The sequence below is a fragment of the Lepidochelys olivacea genome (genome assembly GCF_965140295.1).
Source record: "Lepidochelys olivacea isolate rLepOli2 genome assembly, chromosome: 9".
Classification (NCBI taxonomy): domain Eukaryota; kingdom Metazoa; phylum Chordata; order Testudines; family Cheloniidae; genus Lepidochelys; species Lepidochelys olivacea.
Window position 1 is genome coordinate 59,424,160 of NC_140419.1, and position 17,328 is coordinate 59,441,487.

A 17,328-nucleotide genomic window follows, 5' to 3' on the forward strand; every position below is an offset into this window, starting at 1 on the left:
ACTGAGAGGTTCTCTTAAATGGGAGGGGCCAAACCACTCAGAGCTTAACATGTCAGAGCCAACACCTTTACATGATTTCCAGAAACCAGTGTAGATCTAGGAGCTCTGGTGTTCTGTCTTGATACCCTGCATAGCAAGTGGGATGCTGCAGTCTGTACACACTTGGCTTTGCTAGTTGGTTTAAGGTACACTCCCATGTTGAATGCACGGTGGTACCCTCAGGTCAAGGTAATAAACATGTGGATTAGTGGCATCCAAAAAAGTCCCAGCCTTCTAATGGAGTTGTGAAACAGCTGTCTTGATTGCAATGGTTGGGGGTCTAGCCAGATCCTAAGACGGCAGATACGCATTCAGAGGGACAGGTATAATTCTGGCCAAATCTTTTCATTGTTTTCCCCAATCTACCAGTATCATTGCAGTCTTCAGTGAGTTGAGCCTTTGTCAGCTAGGCCAGATCCAGGCCCCGATCTCTACCTGACCCCTGGTAGAGCACATGACTGATTCACTTGGGTTGATATAAGTGAAGAGCTAGGGCAGGCTGGGGTGTCATCAGCGCCATAGCCCATGTCTCCTCGCCAATGCTGCTGGTGGGAAGTGAAGAGTGGTGAGGCACTGGGGCCCTGCAAACAGACTCATGTATGGAGGAGGATGTCTAGAGTGCAGCTTTCACAAGCCAGAGGTGCTAGCTCTCATCTTGCTGTAAAGCAGGGGTTCTCAAACTGTGGGTCAGTGGGTTAGGACTCTGTTTTAATGGGATTGTCAGGGCTAGCATTAGACTTTCTGGGGTCCAGGGCTGAAGCCCAAGCCCTGCTGCCTGGGGCTGAAGTTGAAGCCTGAGCCCCACCACCTGGGGACAAAGCCAAAGCCCAAGGGCTTCAGCCCTGGACAGCAGGGCTCAGATTACGTGCCCGCTGGCCAGGGCTGACGCCCTTGATCTTCGGCTTTAGTGCCTCCACCTGGGGCGGTGGGGCTCGGGTTTTGGGCCCCCCAACCCGGGGCAGCAAGCTCAGGCTTCAGTCCCCACTCCTGGGGTCATGTAGTAATTTTTGTTGTCAGAAGGGGGTCACAGTGCAATGAAGTTTGAGAACCGCTGCTGTAAAGAATGGCTTTTTCTCCACTTAGCAAGGTGAGGTTCCCTCAATTCACTTAGGCCCAGGTCTTTAAGGTATTTAAGCACCTAACTCCCATTGATTTTAGTAAGAGTTTAGGTGCCTAAATACCTTTGAGCACCTAGGGCTAGTTGCTGACTCGTGTTAGGAGATGCCTTGTATGGCTCTCCCAACTCCTGGTGCTTGCTCTGTATTATTAAAACACAAGGCCCTGTGGTGATGTTCTGAGCAGTGTTGGAATATTAAAAACAACAAGCTCTGTATTAACAAGCTCTAATTCTATTAAGCCATTCCGCCAAGGGTCTCCAGCAAGAGGATTTCCTCACTGCCCCTTGCCTTCCATACAGGACGCAGGACTGTGTCATGGCCAATCCTGGGGCTTAATTGCTTAATGTTGTCAATGCAGATTTTTGGTGTTGCAGCAATCCATACTAAATGATGATTCTATAAAACAAAATCCGGAACGGGCCTTGACTGAAGCTGCTCTCTGCATTGGGGCCATTATTTCAACACTTTTTAACATTTCCTGCTCTCCTAATTTTTATGGTGTGTTTCATTTTGGTCCATTTCCCCCCCACATTTGGTTTGTGTTAAGTCTTCTGCAACTTCTTTCCCAGTGTCTATGTATATTAAAAAGAGACTTGGTGAACTGGAATGCTGCTAAAAGGGATGGACCATTAACTCTGGTTATAATCAGGGACAGGTTTATCCCAGGGCACCCTAATTCTGAGCTGCCAGGCTGTTCTCTGCTCTTCCAGTCTGAGCAGACAATACCAGTGCTGCTGACTTTTGCAATGATTTGTGATGTGGAGATGCATTCACCAATGATTAGGTTGAGACCAGTAAAACTCATTTCACTTGTCATCCACGCCACATTTGAACTCGTCTCCATTTGTTAAGGATGGATTTACTGTGTCATGTCTGCCTTTTGCGCATTCTCTCCCTTTCCCCCTACTGCTTGTTTGAGGTGAGCTCTTGTGTTTTCTTTGTAATGTGTAGTTTATGTGAGTAAGTGACACCTGAGTTTCTTTCTCTCTCCCTGTTAGGTGTGGAAGATGCCTTTAGTTTCACCTCCAAAGTCATGACTGTGTCTCTGCATAAGTTTTCACCAGGATTTTTCCCAGGTAAGCAATCTTATTATGGCTTCACTAACTAGCAGTTTCTGCGCTTGGGTTATGTCCTGTCCCCTTCACTCTTTCCAGGTTTCCCACCACCCATCTGTGTCTGAATCCTCTCTCTACCCAGAAAACAATATAAGAGGAGCCCATACACTCAGTAGTGCACTTCCTCAGCCTCTTCCCGACACTATACCTCAAGGGCACAGCCACTGCTGGGTCCATTCCACTGTGCTGCCGCTCTCTGCCTGGGCTGGTGTCCTGCTGTGTAGCAGAGAAAAAAGTAGAGCATCAGCAGTGCTTGAATGAGCCCAGAAGGAGCACTGAGGGCAACCTCACCCTCTGTATACCTTTAGAGGGGAGAGGGGACAATGCGATGAGATGCAAGGCATCCTTTGCTTGTGCGTTTTTCAAGAGAGGTAGGCGGTGAGGCTCTAACGTGGGAATCTCTAGAGCTATGTCTTCACTTACTGCAGCGTGTCGAGTACAGACACTATATGGCACAGTGAAAGGCTCTGGCAGTGAGGAGACAGCGGGGACACTATGCTGCTAAAAATAGCGGTGTAGGCATGTGAGGCACTGCTTGGGCTGTACACAGCCCGTGTCGAATATCTACCGTGGGGGTTCAGGCATGTAGGGCACTCTAACCTTCTTGTCTAAGTCCTGTCTCACCGTCTCTACATTGCTAGTTATACCCATGCTAGCTGGGTGGGCAGTGTCTGTACTTTACATGCCACCGTGAATATAGACATACTGTATGAGTTAGCCTGTCAATGGCTAGGGAGGGCTCTATTGGCACTAGTGAAAGCTTTGCAGGACTCTGTCAAGAAACGTCTGCAGTCATCCTCTTTACCTGCTTTCAGCTGTGATATGATTAGATGTATAGAAAGAAAAGGAGTACTTGTGGCACCTTAGAGACTAACCAATTTTTTTGAACATAAGCTTCCGTGAGCTACAGCTCACTTCATCGGATGCATACTGTGGAAAATACAAAAGATGTTTTTATACACACAAATCATGAAAAAATGGGAGTTAATCACTACAAAAGGTTTTCCCCACCCCACTCTCCTGCTGGTAATAGTTTATGTAAAGTGATCACTCTCCTTACAATGTGTATGATAATCAAGGTGGGCCATTTCCAGGACAAATCCAGGTTTTCTCCCCACCCCCCGCCCACACACAAACCCACTCTCCTGTTGATAATAGCTTATCTAAAGTGACCACTCTCCTTACAATGTGTATGATAATCAAGAAGCAACTCTTACCAGTGTTTTCCGCTTTTTCATGTGACACACTGTTTGCTCCGATCAGAGGTAAAATTTTTAAAATAGCTTTTTTGTTTAAAGGGAACATTTAATGAATTTTTTAGGTTTAGTGTTAAATAAACCTTAAAAGCCTCAATTCATGTCAGCTTTTGTAATTGAAGGAAAATGTAATTCAGACGTCCCCTGCAATGTTGGCAACCCAAACGCAACAGTGCTGTGCAGTAAGTGTAACTGACTATAGAAACCCTGCGTGAAGCTGGCGAGTCTAGTTTTACTGTCTGAGCTGAGTGAAATGTAAAGTCAGTGAAGATCTTAAATGATCAGTGAATCTTTCTAAATCCATTCCAGTTTAGTGTTAGGAAATGATTTTCCATGATACTGACCAAGAAACCTCTTATGACAAGTTTTATCATCACCATATCCTGTTCATAGGTGCTGTGCAACCCATGTAGGTCTGTCCTGCCATGTGCTGAGCCCTCTGGCCCCAATCCAGCAAAGCACTTAAGCATGTACTTAACTTTGAGCATTTGAATAGTCCCATTGATTTCACTGGGATGACTTACATACTTAAAGTTAAGCACATGCTTATGTGCTTTGCTGGATTGGGGCCAGATATCTCGGTGCCTTGCAGGACTGAGCCTGAATAGTGCATCTCCTCTGAGGTTGTACCTTCACTGCATGTGTGCCAGCAGCATCAAGATGCCTGCGCAGCTCCGAGAATAGCTGTAGGCCTTCAAACCACAGGCCAGATTCTTACTGGTGTTAACAGTAGAGCTAGGGCTTCTGCTTTTCAGGGATTAATAATTTCACTTTTCAGGGTTTATTTTTAGCAACTTTTGAGTTCCATGTTTCAGGGGTTGGGGGGCTTTTTCTTTGTATATACTGTAATGAGGTTGTGTGTGTGTATAAAAATGTCTATATTATGTGTATATCATATGAATATATGTAGTATATGTCTCCTCTCTGCCTCCCAGTGCAAGAGCCTTTTACTGCAGTGGGGAAAGGCTCCAGCAACTCTCAGCTGCCAGAGCCTTTCACACTGCCTCCTCCCATGCCAGAGCCTGTTTTAAATAGTACTACATTAAAGCGCACTAGGGAATGTTTAGTGTGCACCAGGAGGGTCTGCACTCACTAATTAATGTGCAATGTGGTGGTGTAATTTAGAAATCACACCTTTGTAGTCTTCATCACTGCTCTGTGTAGACAAGGCCTTAAATACGAGTAACACTTCTGGGTTTTTTATTGGTGTTTGTTGGTTAAAAGTGAAAATCTGAAGCCCTGAGTGTAGCTTTGTTGTGGATCAGGCTTCATATTTTTGCAGGCTCTGTCCAATTATTGTATTATGATAATGCCCAGAGGCCCCCACAGGACCCATTGTGCTGGGTGCTGTACAGACGCTTCTCACTGCAGAATTAATTCGGGTGATTGGCATCTGGATTGGCCTAGCCTGGGTGTGGACAGCCATACTGCAAATCCATACTTAAGTTTCTGTGTCCACACTGGTGCTGGGCTCCCCCGTGTGTGTTGCTAGGACTTCTGGGGGCATGTTGCATGGTGCTTAGCACTGCAGTAACTGAGCTGCTCTCTGGTTCTTTTCCAGTGAATTGTGGGAGAACTTGTCTGTCCTTCAGAGCACATGGGGGGGAATTGTGGGAAGGTAATGGAAGACTATCAGCATTCAAATGGCCTGCATCATCACGGCAAAGTAGGCAAGTTAGCAGCCCAAGTGAAAGCAGTATTCAGGCTTTAGTCTTTTGCCAGATGAGCCAGCTATCGCCCAGGGAAAGCACCACTGCATTTGGGTCAGAGGTGTGTGCATGTGGATAGGAGCCTGGTTAGGGGCCACAGCTGAGCAAGAGCCCAAGTTCTCTCTGCAGTGAAGACACGCCCATAGTGAGAGACAGTCCCTGCCCTAAAGAGCTAACAGTCTTGCTGGGCAAGCCAGACAGTAGTTGTGAGAAAGGAAATATTATCCCCATCTTACAGATGGGAAGCTGAGTACAGAGAGACTGAGTGACTTGCCTAAGGAAGTCTGTGACAGAGGTGGAAATCAAACCCAAATCTCCCAAGTCCTAACCACTGGGCCATCTTTCTGTCTGTCAGAGTGGTATTTATTATACACCTTAGGGAATATAGAGCCTTAGCACTTGGATAGGTCATTGCTTTTATCCAAAACTTCAGCAGTATCCCTTTAACTGTCTCCCTTTAACATCAGATTCTACCAAAACCCCTTTCACTGTCAGTTGCAGCAACCTGTGTGTAGGTCTGTTCGTACATACTTCCCTCTCCCACTGTTGCTAATGTGTTGAAGTCTCTGAACTCTCTCTGGGGCTGTAGCTTGCAGGGTTTGAAATCTTAGAAGTATCTGCCCCAGGGCAGATACTTCTTGAACAAGGTAATCATAGGTAATCATAGAATATCAGGGTTGGAAGGGACCTCGGGAGGTCATCTAGTCCAACCCCCTGCTCAAAGAGGACCAATCCCCAATTTTTGGGGATAAATGGCCCCCTCAAGGATTGAACTCACAACCCTGGGTTTAGCAGGCCAATGCTCAAACCAGTAACTCAAAAACCTCCCCTGTTGGAAGTAGAGTGCAGACTTCTCTGAAGGTGTGCTGTGCATCAATTCTTCCCATCCTGTGGAAGACATCTCTGATCTGTACAGCTGCTGTTATTGAGCTCATTTTCTCCTTAGCTGACTGATAGTTTGGGTTTGTTTTTTATTGCTCAGGAACAGGAGATGTGTCTGACATTGGCCTGGGGAAGGGGCGATATTACAGCGTCAACGTACCTATCCAGGATGGCATTCAGGATGAGAAATATTACCAGATCTGCGAGACGTGAGACCCATTTTCTATCTGTTTTGTTTGAACAGAGGATTTCAGAGAACAAAACCTGTACAGATTTTTAATAATCTTTTTTATTATTTAAGTTTTGGCCCCTTTATGGTGTCAGTTTAAAGAGACACAGATATGTTAACTGGTGAGCTCACCTTGTAGGATCCCAAATCCCTATACAGATTGTATATACAGAAGCACTGAACAGCAATGTCATCCACCTCTAGGTGGAAGGGGACAAGCACCCAGTTCAACTGTGTGTGTATTTTGAGGGGCAGAGGGTGTAATTTTAACCAAGCACACTAGGGCAAATATCTACTCTTAGTGCTGTGGGATCTCTAGTGTCCATACAGAGAGGGACATGGTGGAGGACAAGGTTAAGGTTGTTTGCAAAGCATCTCAAGTGCAAAGCTCCATTAAATTTATTTTATCTATCTTGGAAGGATTAAGGACTGAGCCATCTTTTCTGGAATTGGAACGGTTGGTTCTAAGGAGTCTAATTCTGCACCTTCACAGGTGCATGACAAACCACTAAATCAGCCTCTCTGGCAAAAAATGAAATCCAGAGCCTGTTCTTTTCTAAAGGTGATTAACTTTAGGACACTGCTGCTGCATGCATTTGTATGTCAATCTAATGCTCATGAAAGCCAAGGGCTAAACCAGTTGCTAGCTCAAGACACGTGATAGGAAGTCATTGTGCAAGCTTCCCAATCCAGCTCTGGCAATACATGTTTGTCCTGACCTGTACAGTACCCGACTTCCTCCACTACCTCCATGATTCCAGTCCTGGATCGCTTCTGAGCATACTGTGTCAAAATACAAAGTGATTTTAAGAATCCAATAAACATCTACCCAGGAGTAGGATGAGACCATCAGATTTGTTTCTACTTGTGACTCAAGTTGTGATTTAAACCCAAGTTCAAAACTATTCAAACAAAATACATGGAAAATCGAAAAATAAAACTTGTGAAGTCCGATGTGCTAAATGGGAAAATCTTGCATTGGCCTGGAGAGTGTTAAATAAGCTAAAAGATCCCTTCCCTCTGACTTCTTTTCTGAAATAAAACAATGATCATAGAGTCAAATTATCCATCCATTTACAAAGTGGTCATGGTATTTGATTCTGTGACCTCCTCTGACAGTGAATCCTGTAAACTGACTACCCCCTGTGCAAAGTATTTCCTTGTATTCTTCTCATCAGTGACCCCTGCTGGCGAGAGAAGCCCCCTTTCATTGGCGGCCTTTTCCTCTTTGGCAAATAGCTGGCCTCCAGACTTGCTCTTTGGCATTCCCACAGCCAAGCACCAGTAAAAAGTTATGCAAAATCATGCCACTTCCCTCCGTCTTGGTGGCAACTGCCTTCCTCGTCTCTATGGAAACTGTCCCATTGCAGCACAATGATATAAATAAATAAAAAGGAAGTTTTGCTCCTGGAGTCTTAAACCATGTGCACTTTGAACTTGCCTCTCTATAAATAAGAGTGCTTGTGTTTGAATGCTTTTGTTCTAGCAGATAAACTCCTATCCTGCTCTTGGGTGGTATGACATATGTATAATTGCCTATTGTTTCTGGAAATTGAATGACTCAGACTCCAATTAAATGTAATTGTTAGTAATAGCCGCTGTGTGGAACAGAGGCCATGGTGTGACATTTGTTTTTTTAAAAGTCTGACATGTCTTTAAAATATTGTAGATAAAGGCAGCCAGAGATGAGACATTTGAGACTGACAACTGCAGAGCTGGATACTCATCTGCAGCAGTATGCTTCAGTCATACACAGTGCAGAGATGTCCAAGAAATCTGTACACACACACTGCTCTGGAAACTTAGGCACTTACCTATTTCCTCCATCAAAAGAGAAAGTTACATGGGTTCTAGCTAATCACTGACTATCTCTTATTCATAAGATCATCCAGAATAGCTAATTTATTTGATCTTCATGAAAAAGGTTCTGATAAGATGATGGGTATCTTCACCTCTATTTTAATATTAACCTTCTGAAGATAAAAATACAGCACCTGAACAACATTACAGATATGGAGAACCATACTAATAAATAATCCAGAACTTGCATTCAAACAGAAATATTTCACAGGATGTTTATTCAAATTGCTGTAGCAGTTAGTGTGGTACATTCACATTTAATGATGTGAGGAGGAGAAATTTAGTTAATTCTCGTCTAACAGAGTCAGTGATGTACAAAAGCAGTAAATATTTGTTCACTGGGTCATACACAGTACATTCCCAGTGCGTAGCATATCACTATTTGTACACGTATGTAGTATGATTATATGTTAGCAGTACATGCTGAGCTGCGGTATCAAGTTTTTCTCAGCATGAGTTTGGGATTGTTGCTTTACTCTTGATTGGAGAAACCACAGTGCAGGTCACCCGAAAAGAGTGATTGTGAAACCTTTATAGCACAGAAACCTTTGTGTGTTTTGTATTTAGTAGGGAAGAAGGCTTAAAATGTTAAAGAAGGGTTGGAACTGCATGTTTGTATTCCATCACTGAAGGTCACGAGCCTTAGTTACTTTGGGCCTAGTGATAACACCAGCAGTTACATTATATAGGATACAAGTATAGAAATCTCAAGATTTCCGCATGTGTGTTGACCATTGATTGCCTGGGGTTAATAGGAAATGGCTGCTGTGGGCGGGTTATTCCATATTTTTGTCCATGTTTCTTGCCCCTTCCTCTGAAGCATCTGGCAGTGGTCACTGTCAGAGGCAGGATATTGGACTAGAAGAACCAGATCTGATCAGGTGTGGTGGTTTCTTCTGTCCAGGCTTTTGAGGGAGAGAAAACTATAGTACATCTTAAAAATGATTTAAGCAAGGTTTTCTAAGTTAGTGCCTTAGTTTGAGGACCTTTCAGGATCAAAACAAGGGTTGAGCCCCCTCTTGAGGAAAGTGGAATCACCCTTTCACAATGGCACAAAATGCCCATTTCTAGCTTTGATGAGTCAAACAATATCAGATCATAAACCATCTGCTGGCCTAGAATGAACAGTCAATGAATGTAAGAGAGGTGGGTGCATGGAGAGGAGAAAATATTTTCGTGGCAGATTGACTTTTTATTAAACAAGACACCTGTTTAAAGAACTTCAGATTTTGGAATGTTAGGCCCAGTCCTGAGGAAATGGGATCAGACGATAGAGAGTGCACGTGAGGCAGATGGAATGTGCATTTATGGCACATCTCTGTAATTTATAGTTTGAAGTGTTGTTGTAGGCCTGTTGATCCCAGGATATGAGTGAGACAAATAGGTGAGGTAATATCTGCTATTTGACTAACTTCTGTTGGTGGAAGGAACAGGCTTTTGAGTGTCAGAGCTCTTCCTCAAGTCTTGAACAAGTAACCAGAGTGTTGAAAGTAAATACAAGAGGGGCAGGTTGTTAAGCATAAGGGGTTCATGCAAGCTGTATAAGACCACTTAAAATGAAGTGGACAATTAAGACTTAGCAGGTGGGAGACCAATTGGTGTAATGAGCCATAAAACCAGTGTCTCTGTTAAATCCATGTTTTTAGTGTCCAGCCAAAGTTACGAATTTAAGTTCTCAGGCTCGTCTTTTGAAGGTTTTGTGCAGGTTTCCTTTGAGGATGCGGACTGAGAGGTCGGATATGGAGTGATCGCTTTGTGAAAAGTGTGTACACCGGGTGACAGGATGGTCTTGTCTTATCACTTTTCTGTGCGAGTTCATTCGAGAGCATAGTGTTTGGTTTTACCCACATAATTATTGTTGGGGCATTTGATGCACTCGAGGAGGTATACCACACAGTAGTGTAGCCGGGGGGGGGAGCGGGGCAGCGGCCGCTCCCCCACCGAGCAGAAGTGGCACCTTTTTAATTCTTCGGCGCCTTTTAAATTTTTACTCACCCGGCGGCGCTCCGGGTCTGGGGCGGCAGGTCAGGGGGAGTGGAGATAAAAAAAAGGCGCCACGCCCTGATACTCACCCGGTGGCGCTCTGAGTCTTCAGCAGCACTTGGGCGTCAGGCCCTTCACTCGCTCCGAAGACCGGCATTGCGGCGGTGGGGAGGGAGGGTCCTTCGGTCCTGAAGACCGGAGCGAGTGAAGGACCTGACGCTGAAGTGCTGCTGAAGACCCGGAGCGCCGCCAGGTGAGTACCAGGGGGTGGTGCCTTTTTTTAATCTCCATTCCCCCTGTTTTTTCCACCTGGCCACGCCACTGATACCACATATTGTGATAGGCATGTGTAGGACCTATGGCTCTTGAAAGTGTGTGCGGAGGGGGAGTATGATCGTTGTAGCAGTGGATATATAGCTGCAGGTTTTGCATCTGTTGTTCTGATAGTCTGATGCTGCTTTGAAATGGTGTGTCCTGGTGATGATGAGTGTGAGGATGTTGAGTTACTTGAAGGCCAGAAGAGGAAGTTTGGGAAAGATTTCTTTGTGGGTATGCTCCCCATCAAATATGGGTTGTAATTGTTTGATACCCCATATGGGTTCTAATGTGGGGTGATAGGTAACAACTGGGGGTGTGCAGTCAGTGTGTGTGTGTAACAGTACTGTATTGCATCAGGTTCTCCTCTGGTATTTGGGTCGCCTGTTCCATGATGTGTTTGTGACGGGTTCAGTCACAGAGACTCCCCTCGAGACTGTCACTCGATGAGCTGGGATACCACTGAGAACAATCCTCCTGCCAGAACATGCGCCCCTCCACTCCTATCTTGCTGAGTTAGACACTCCAGTCAGCTCCAGCACAGACCCAGAGGGGTTGGGCCATGCCTCTCTGCAGTTCTCTGAAACTGAGATTTACTCAGCCCAGGAGCTTCTCAGTTAACAGGGACTTCCCCAGCACCCAGTATTCAGCCTTTCTGGGAGCCTGAACCCCAAATAAATCCATTTTACTGTGTATAAAGCTTATACAGGGTAAATTCATAAATTGTCTACCCTCTATAACACTAATAGAGAGATATGCACAGCTATTTGCTCCCACAGGTATTAATCACTTACTCTGGATTTATTAATAAACAAAAGTGATTTTATTAAGTATAAAAAGTAAGATTTAAGTGGTTTCAAGTAATAACAGACAGAACAAAGTAACTCACCAAGCAAAATAAAGCAAAAACACGCAAGTCTAAGCCTAATACATTAAGAAACTGATTACGAGTAATATCTCACCTTCAGAGATGTTCCAATAAGCTTCTTTCACAGACTAGACTCCTTCCTACCCTGGGCCCAATCCTTTCCCCTGGTACAGTCCTTGTTAGTTCCAGCAGACATCTCAGGTGGTAAGCAGGGGTTTTCTCATGACTGGCAGCCTCCTTTGTCCTGCTCTACCCCCTTGTATAGCCTTGGCACAAGGCGGGAATCTTTTGTCTCTCTGGGTCCCCATCCCTCCTTCTACACGGAAAAGTACCAGATTTAAGATGGATTTCATTATCAGGTGACATGGTCGCATGTCACTGTAAGACCTCTAGTCTCCATTCTCCATGGGCTGGCCCACACATACACAGGAAGGCTTTCAAGTAACTAAGGCCATTTACAACTGATTGTTTCTGGAACATCCTTAATGGCCTCCACTTAATATATTTACATCAGTGATAAAAGTTTCTATCTTATTCTCCTAACTCCAGATATAGAAATAATACATGTAAACAAATAGGATGAACACACTTAGCAGATTAGAAGCTTTCTCATGACCCCATACAAGGGGGTGGTTAGCCTAAAGCATATTCCAGTTATGTCATATTCATAAGCATATTTCCATAAAGCATATGGAATGCAACATCACAGTGTTGATCTGCTTCTCTGATGGAGTGGGCTTGTTTGATGAGGGCGGTTTTCAGTGTGTTAAGGTATGTACCCCAGACTTTCTCCTCAGAGAATATTCTGTGGTTTCTGAGTGCCTGGCTGTAGAGAACAGATTTCTAGAGGTGTCTGGGTCAGTGGAAGTAAGTGTGGTGATCTGTGGGGTTCTTGTATATGGGTATCTATAGGGTTTCATTGTTGAAGCTGATTGTGGTATCCAGGAAGTTGATGCTAGTGTGGGTGTGTTCTAGAGCGAGTTTGATGGATGGATGATGGATGGTGGTAGTTGAATTGTAGTGGAAATCTGAGGGCGTTTAGGTCATCTGTCTAGTGGATGAAATTATCATTGTTCTATTGTTGGTGGCCCATGAAGAGGTTGGCATATTGTGGAACCATCCTAGTACCCAGGCTGTTCCCATGGAAAGTTCCCACAGACTAGGCCTATGTCTACATTTAAACTTGTGCTGCTGTAGTGCGTCAGTGTAGACACTCATTACAGCGATGTGAGGGGGTTTTCCCATCACTGTACTCAATCCACCTCCCTTGGAGGCAGTAGCTAGGTTGACAGAAGAATTCTTCTGTCAATCTAGCAGTGTCTACACCAGGAGTTAGGTTGGCTTAACTAGGTTGCTCAGTGGTGTTTTTTTTCCACACCCCTGAGTAACATAGCTAGGTCGACCTAACTCTTTAGTGTAAACCTGGCCTAAGACATACCAACTCAAAGCAGCACTAGACCTTGTCAGAACAATAGATGCAAAACCTGCAGACATATCTCCACTGCTATGATGATCTATACCTCCCACAACACACCTTTCAAGAGCCAGGATATTAGACTAGAAGAACCGGGGTCCTACATGTGGCTATTGCAACATGTGAGTGAGTGTGAAACTTCACAACATGGGTGACACCAGACAATCACTACGGTCTCAAATGAACTCACAAAGGAAAATGATAAAAGACAAGAACAATCTTCTCTCGATGGGCAAATACATTTCACAGAGCGATCACTCTATATCCAACTTCTGAGTCCTCATCCTCAAAAGAAATCTGCATGACATCTTCAAAAGATGAGCCTGGGAACTTAAATTCATAATTCTGGCTGAATGCTAAAAAACCATGAACTTAACAGAGACGCTGGTTTTATGGTTCATTACACCAGTTTGTCACTCACCTTACTACCTGCCAGCCCTTAATTGCCCATTTTAAGTGCTCTCCGACAGCATGTGTGAATCTGTCCCACCTTGTATTTAGCTTGGACACTCAGGTTACTTTCTCTAGATCTAAGGTAGAGCTCTGTGTGCTCAAAACTTGTCCCTTCCACCAACAGAAGTTTGTACAATAAAAGACATTTTACTTATCTCATCTGTAACTTATCACATGGCTAGTGGTCCTGATTCACTTTGCACAAGTGGAGCCAGGTGGGGAGAACTGGGTTCTCCCCTCCAAGTGTGGTGTGTGTTCATAATATAAACATAACTGTGTAAAATACAAAGTAATACTTAAATACATGCCTCCAGGGTTTAAATTCTCAGAGATTATTTTGCAGAGCCCCCCACACCCTCCCCATTTGGGGGCTCTGGGCTTCAGCTGCAGGGCGGAGGGTCTTAGAGCTTTAGCCCCAAAGGAGGGAGGGTCGGGGGCTCAGGGTTTAGTCCTGTGGGGGTGGGGTGGTGCCCAGGCTTGGGGCTTCAGCCGCATGGCAGGCGCACCAGGGCTCCCGTGGGTTTGAAAATATTTTCCGGAGCTCTGCTTCAGTGGGCTCCAGCTGAATTTAAGACCTGCATACTTCTGCTGTTGTATTGCGAAGCTATGTGATAAACTGCATTTATCCTGCACCTTTGATCACCTCCACCAGCTCTTTACCCATGAATCCCATCTCATCTGGGACTGCTTATCCTTTCCTGTGCCTAGGCATAGATCTGCCACAAGATTGAGAGTGTCTGGAAACATCCAGATTACAGACACTTAGTGTAGACCATGAGCATTATGGGTCTGAAATTGACTGATCCCATATGCCAAACGGTTGCTAACGGATGCAGAAGGTAGCTGCTGCTCCTGTTAACTGTGATGCACACTGAAGTGTAGGAATGACTAAAAGAACAAGCATGATACCCTGTGCCCATTCAAAGACCATCTGTTTTCAAGGCTTTCCATGAAATAATGTTGGGATTAGGCAGGAGCCACACCTGCTGCTGCTGTGAGGAGAGGAGACGTGCTAATACAGACAAGAAATGGCCGGCTGAAATGAAGTGACCAGGCCGCCTGATTTTTATGCCTGACCTGTTTTAAACACACTTTTTATCATTATTATTTCTCAAGTTATTGTCCCAAGCAAAACCACTGCACTTCTCCAGTCAGCCTGCCTCCTCCACTCTTCAGTCCCTGCCATCTTACTCAACACACCTGATAACCAGGACTTCCATCAGTCAAGAGGTAGAGGGAGGGCTTCTAGAAAGCTCCCCTGAGATCTCAGAATAAAGCTAATGACAGGCCAGGCTTTGAAAGCAACTGTGGAGCATGTGGGAGGGAAATGGAGGATCTCTATTTAGAAGAGTCCAAATTCAGGACCTGGACATCAGGATGGGGTACAAGCAATGCAGCTCCCATAAAGAGAGAGGTTTATTCAGGGTGCAGACCCAACAGGTAGGAATGGGAGCACTGCTTGAATGCTGGACTTGGCATCTGTTTGGGGGGTAGTCTTGGAAGGTCAGGTGCCTACGCTTGTAGGGATTGCACTCAGCAAAGCACCTGCAACAATTGCAAGATGTCTGGTCCACCATCTGGATTTCTTTGAGTTGATCTGGTTTTCATCATGCAACAAGACACTGATTCTAAGTGCTTGGCCAGACTCTGTAAAGTTGACATGATTAAAAATATACTGCCCTGCAAAAATAACGACTGCAACAATGGTAAGATTTGCACCTAAACTCTACAGAGACCACGGCATTTGAAATGAGGGCTGAAAACCCAGACCCAAGCTTTCATTTCTTTCTGGCTTGAACACAGGCCCTGGTTCTAATGGGGAACTTCAGTCACCCTGACATCTGCTGGCAGAACAATACAGCAGTGCATAGACAATCCAGGAAGTTTTTGGAGAGTGTTGGGGACAACTTTCTGGTGCAGCTACTGGAGGAACCAGCCAGGGGCCGTTCTCCTCTTGACCTGCTGCTTACAAACAGGGAAGAATTGGTAGGGGAAGTAGAAAGGATGGCAACCTGGGTAGCAGTGACCATGAGATGATTGAGTTCAGGATCCTCACAAAAGGAAGAAAGGAGTGTAGCAAAATATGGACCCTGGACTTCAGAAAAGCAGACTTTGACTCCGTTAAGGAACTGATGGGTACGATCCCCTGGGAGGCTAATATGAGGGGGAAAGAGGTCCAGGAAAGCTGGCTGTATTTTAAAGAAGCTTTATTGAGGGCGCAGGAACAAACCATCCCAATGTGCAGAAAGAATAACAAATATGGCAGGCGACCAGCTTGACTTAACAGTGAAATCTTTGGTGAGCTTAAACACAAAAAGGAAGCTTACAAGAAGTGGAAACTTGATCAGATGACTAGGGAGGAGTATAAAAATATTGCTCAAGCATGCGGGGGTGTAATCAGGAAGGCCAAAACACAACTGGAGTTGCAGCTAGGAAGGGATGTGCAGGGTAACAAGAAGGGTTTCTACAGGTATGTTAGCAACAAGAAAAAGATCAGGGAAAGTGTGGGACCCTTAATGAATGGGGGGGGGGGGAACCTAGTGACAGATGATGTGGAAAAAGCTGAAGTACTCAATGCTTTTTTTGCCTCTGTCTTCACAGACAAGGTCAGCTCCCACACTGCTGTCCTGGGCAACACAGTATGGGGAGGAGGTGAACAGCCCTCAGTGGTGAAAGAACAGGTTAAGGACTACTCAGAAAAGCTGGACATGCACAAGTCCATGGGTCCAGCTCTAATGCATCTGAGGGTGCTGAGGGAATTGGCTGATGTGAAAACTGGTGGCGATCATGGGAAGGTTCTGGATGATTGGAAAAAGGAAAATATAGTGCCCATCTTTAATAAAGGGAAGAAGGAGAACCCAGGGAACTACAGACTGGTTAGCCTCACCTCAGTCCCTGGAAAAATCATGGAGCTGGTCCTTAAGGAAACCATTTTGAAGCACTTGGAGGAAAGGAAGCTGATCAGTAACAGTCAACATGGATTCACCAAGGGCAAGTCATGCCTGACCAACCTGATTGCCTTCTGTGATGAGATATGGATATGGGGAAAGCAGTGGATGTGATATATCTTGACTTTAGCAAAGCTTTTGATACGGTCTCCCACAGTATTCTTGCCAGCAAGTTAAAAAGTATGGATTGGATGAATGGACTACAAGATGGATAGAAAGCTGGCTAGATTGTCGGGCTCAACAGGTAGTGATCAACAGCGCAATGTCTAGTTGGCAGCCAGTATCAAGCAGAATGCCCCAAGGATCAGTTCTGGAGCCGGTTTTGTTCAACATCTTTATTAATGATCTGGACAATGGGATAGATTGCACCCTCAGCAAGTTCATAGATGACACTAAGCTGGTGGGAGAGGTAGGTATGCTGGAGGGTAGGGATAGGGTCCAGAGTGACCTAGACAAATTGGAAGATTGGGCTAAAAGAAATCTGATGAGGTTCAATAAGGACAAGTGCAGAGTCCTGCACTTAGGAAGGAAGAATCCCATGCACTGCTACAGGCTGGGAACTGACTGGCTAAGCAGCTGTTCTGCAGAAAAAGACCTGGGGATTACAGTGGATGAGAAGCTGGATATGAGCCAGCAGTGTGCCCTTGTTGCCAAGAAGGCTAAAGGCATATTGGGCTGCATTAGTGGGAGCATTGCTAGCAGATCAACAGAAGTGATTATTTCCCTCTATTCGGCACCGATGAGGTCACATCTGGAGTACTGCATCCAGTTTTGGGCTCCCCACTACAGAAAGGATGTGGACAAATTGGAGAGAGTCCAACGGAGGGCAAGAAAAATGATCAGGGGGCTGGGGCACATGACTTATGAGGAGAGACTGAAGGAACTGGGCTTGTTTAGTCTGCAGAAGAGTGGGAGAGGATTTGATAGCAGCCTTCAACTACATGAAGGGGGTTTCCAAAGAGGATGGAGCTAGGCTGTTCTCATTGGTGGCAGATGACAGAACAAGGAGCAATGGTCTCAAGTTGCAGTGGGGGAGATCTAGGTTGGATATTAGGACACGCTATTTTACTAGGAGGGTG

The 17,328-nt window shown here is 45.2% G+C and overlaps 1 protein-coding gene across 2 annotated transcripts in view; it reads left to right on the forward strand.

The window, feature by feature from the left end:
• HDAC8 (histone deacetylase 8) overlaps positions 1 to 17,328 on the forward strand; it is a 127,142-nt gene that overhangs the window by 47,821 nt on the left and 61,993 nt on the right. For both annotated transcript variants that reach the window (XM_084638615.1, XM_084638616.1), the window contains exons 6-7: positions 2,156 to 2,233; positions 6,220 to 6,328. In XM_084638615.1, the coding sequence (XP_084494741.1) occupies positions 2,156 to 2,233; positions 6,220 to 6,328 (187 nt within the window). The remainder of the gene's footprint in view (positions 1 to 2,155; positions 2,234 to 6,219; positions 6,329 to 17,328) is intronic.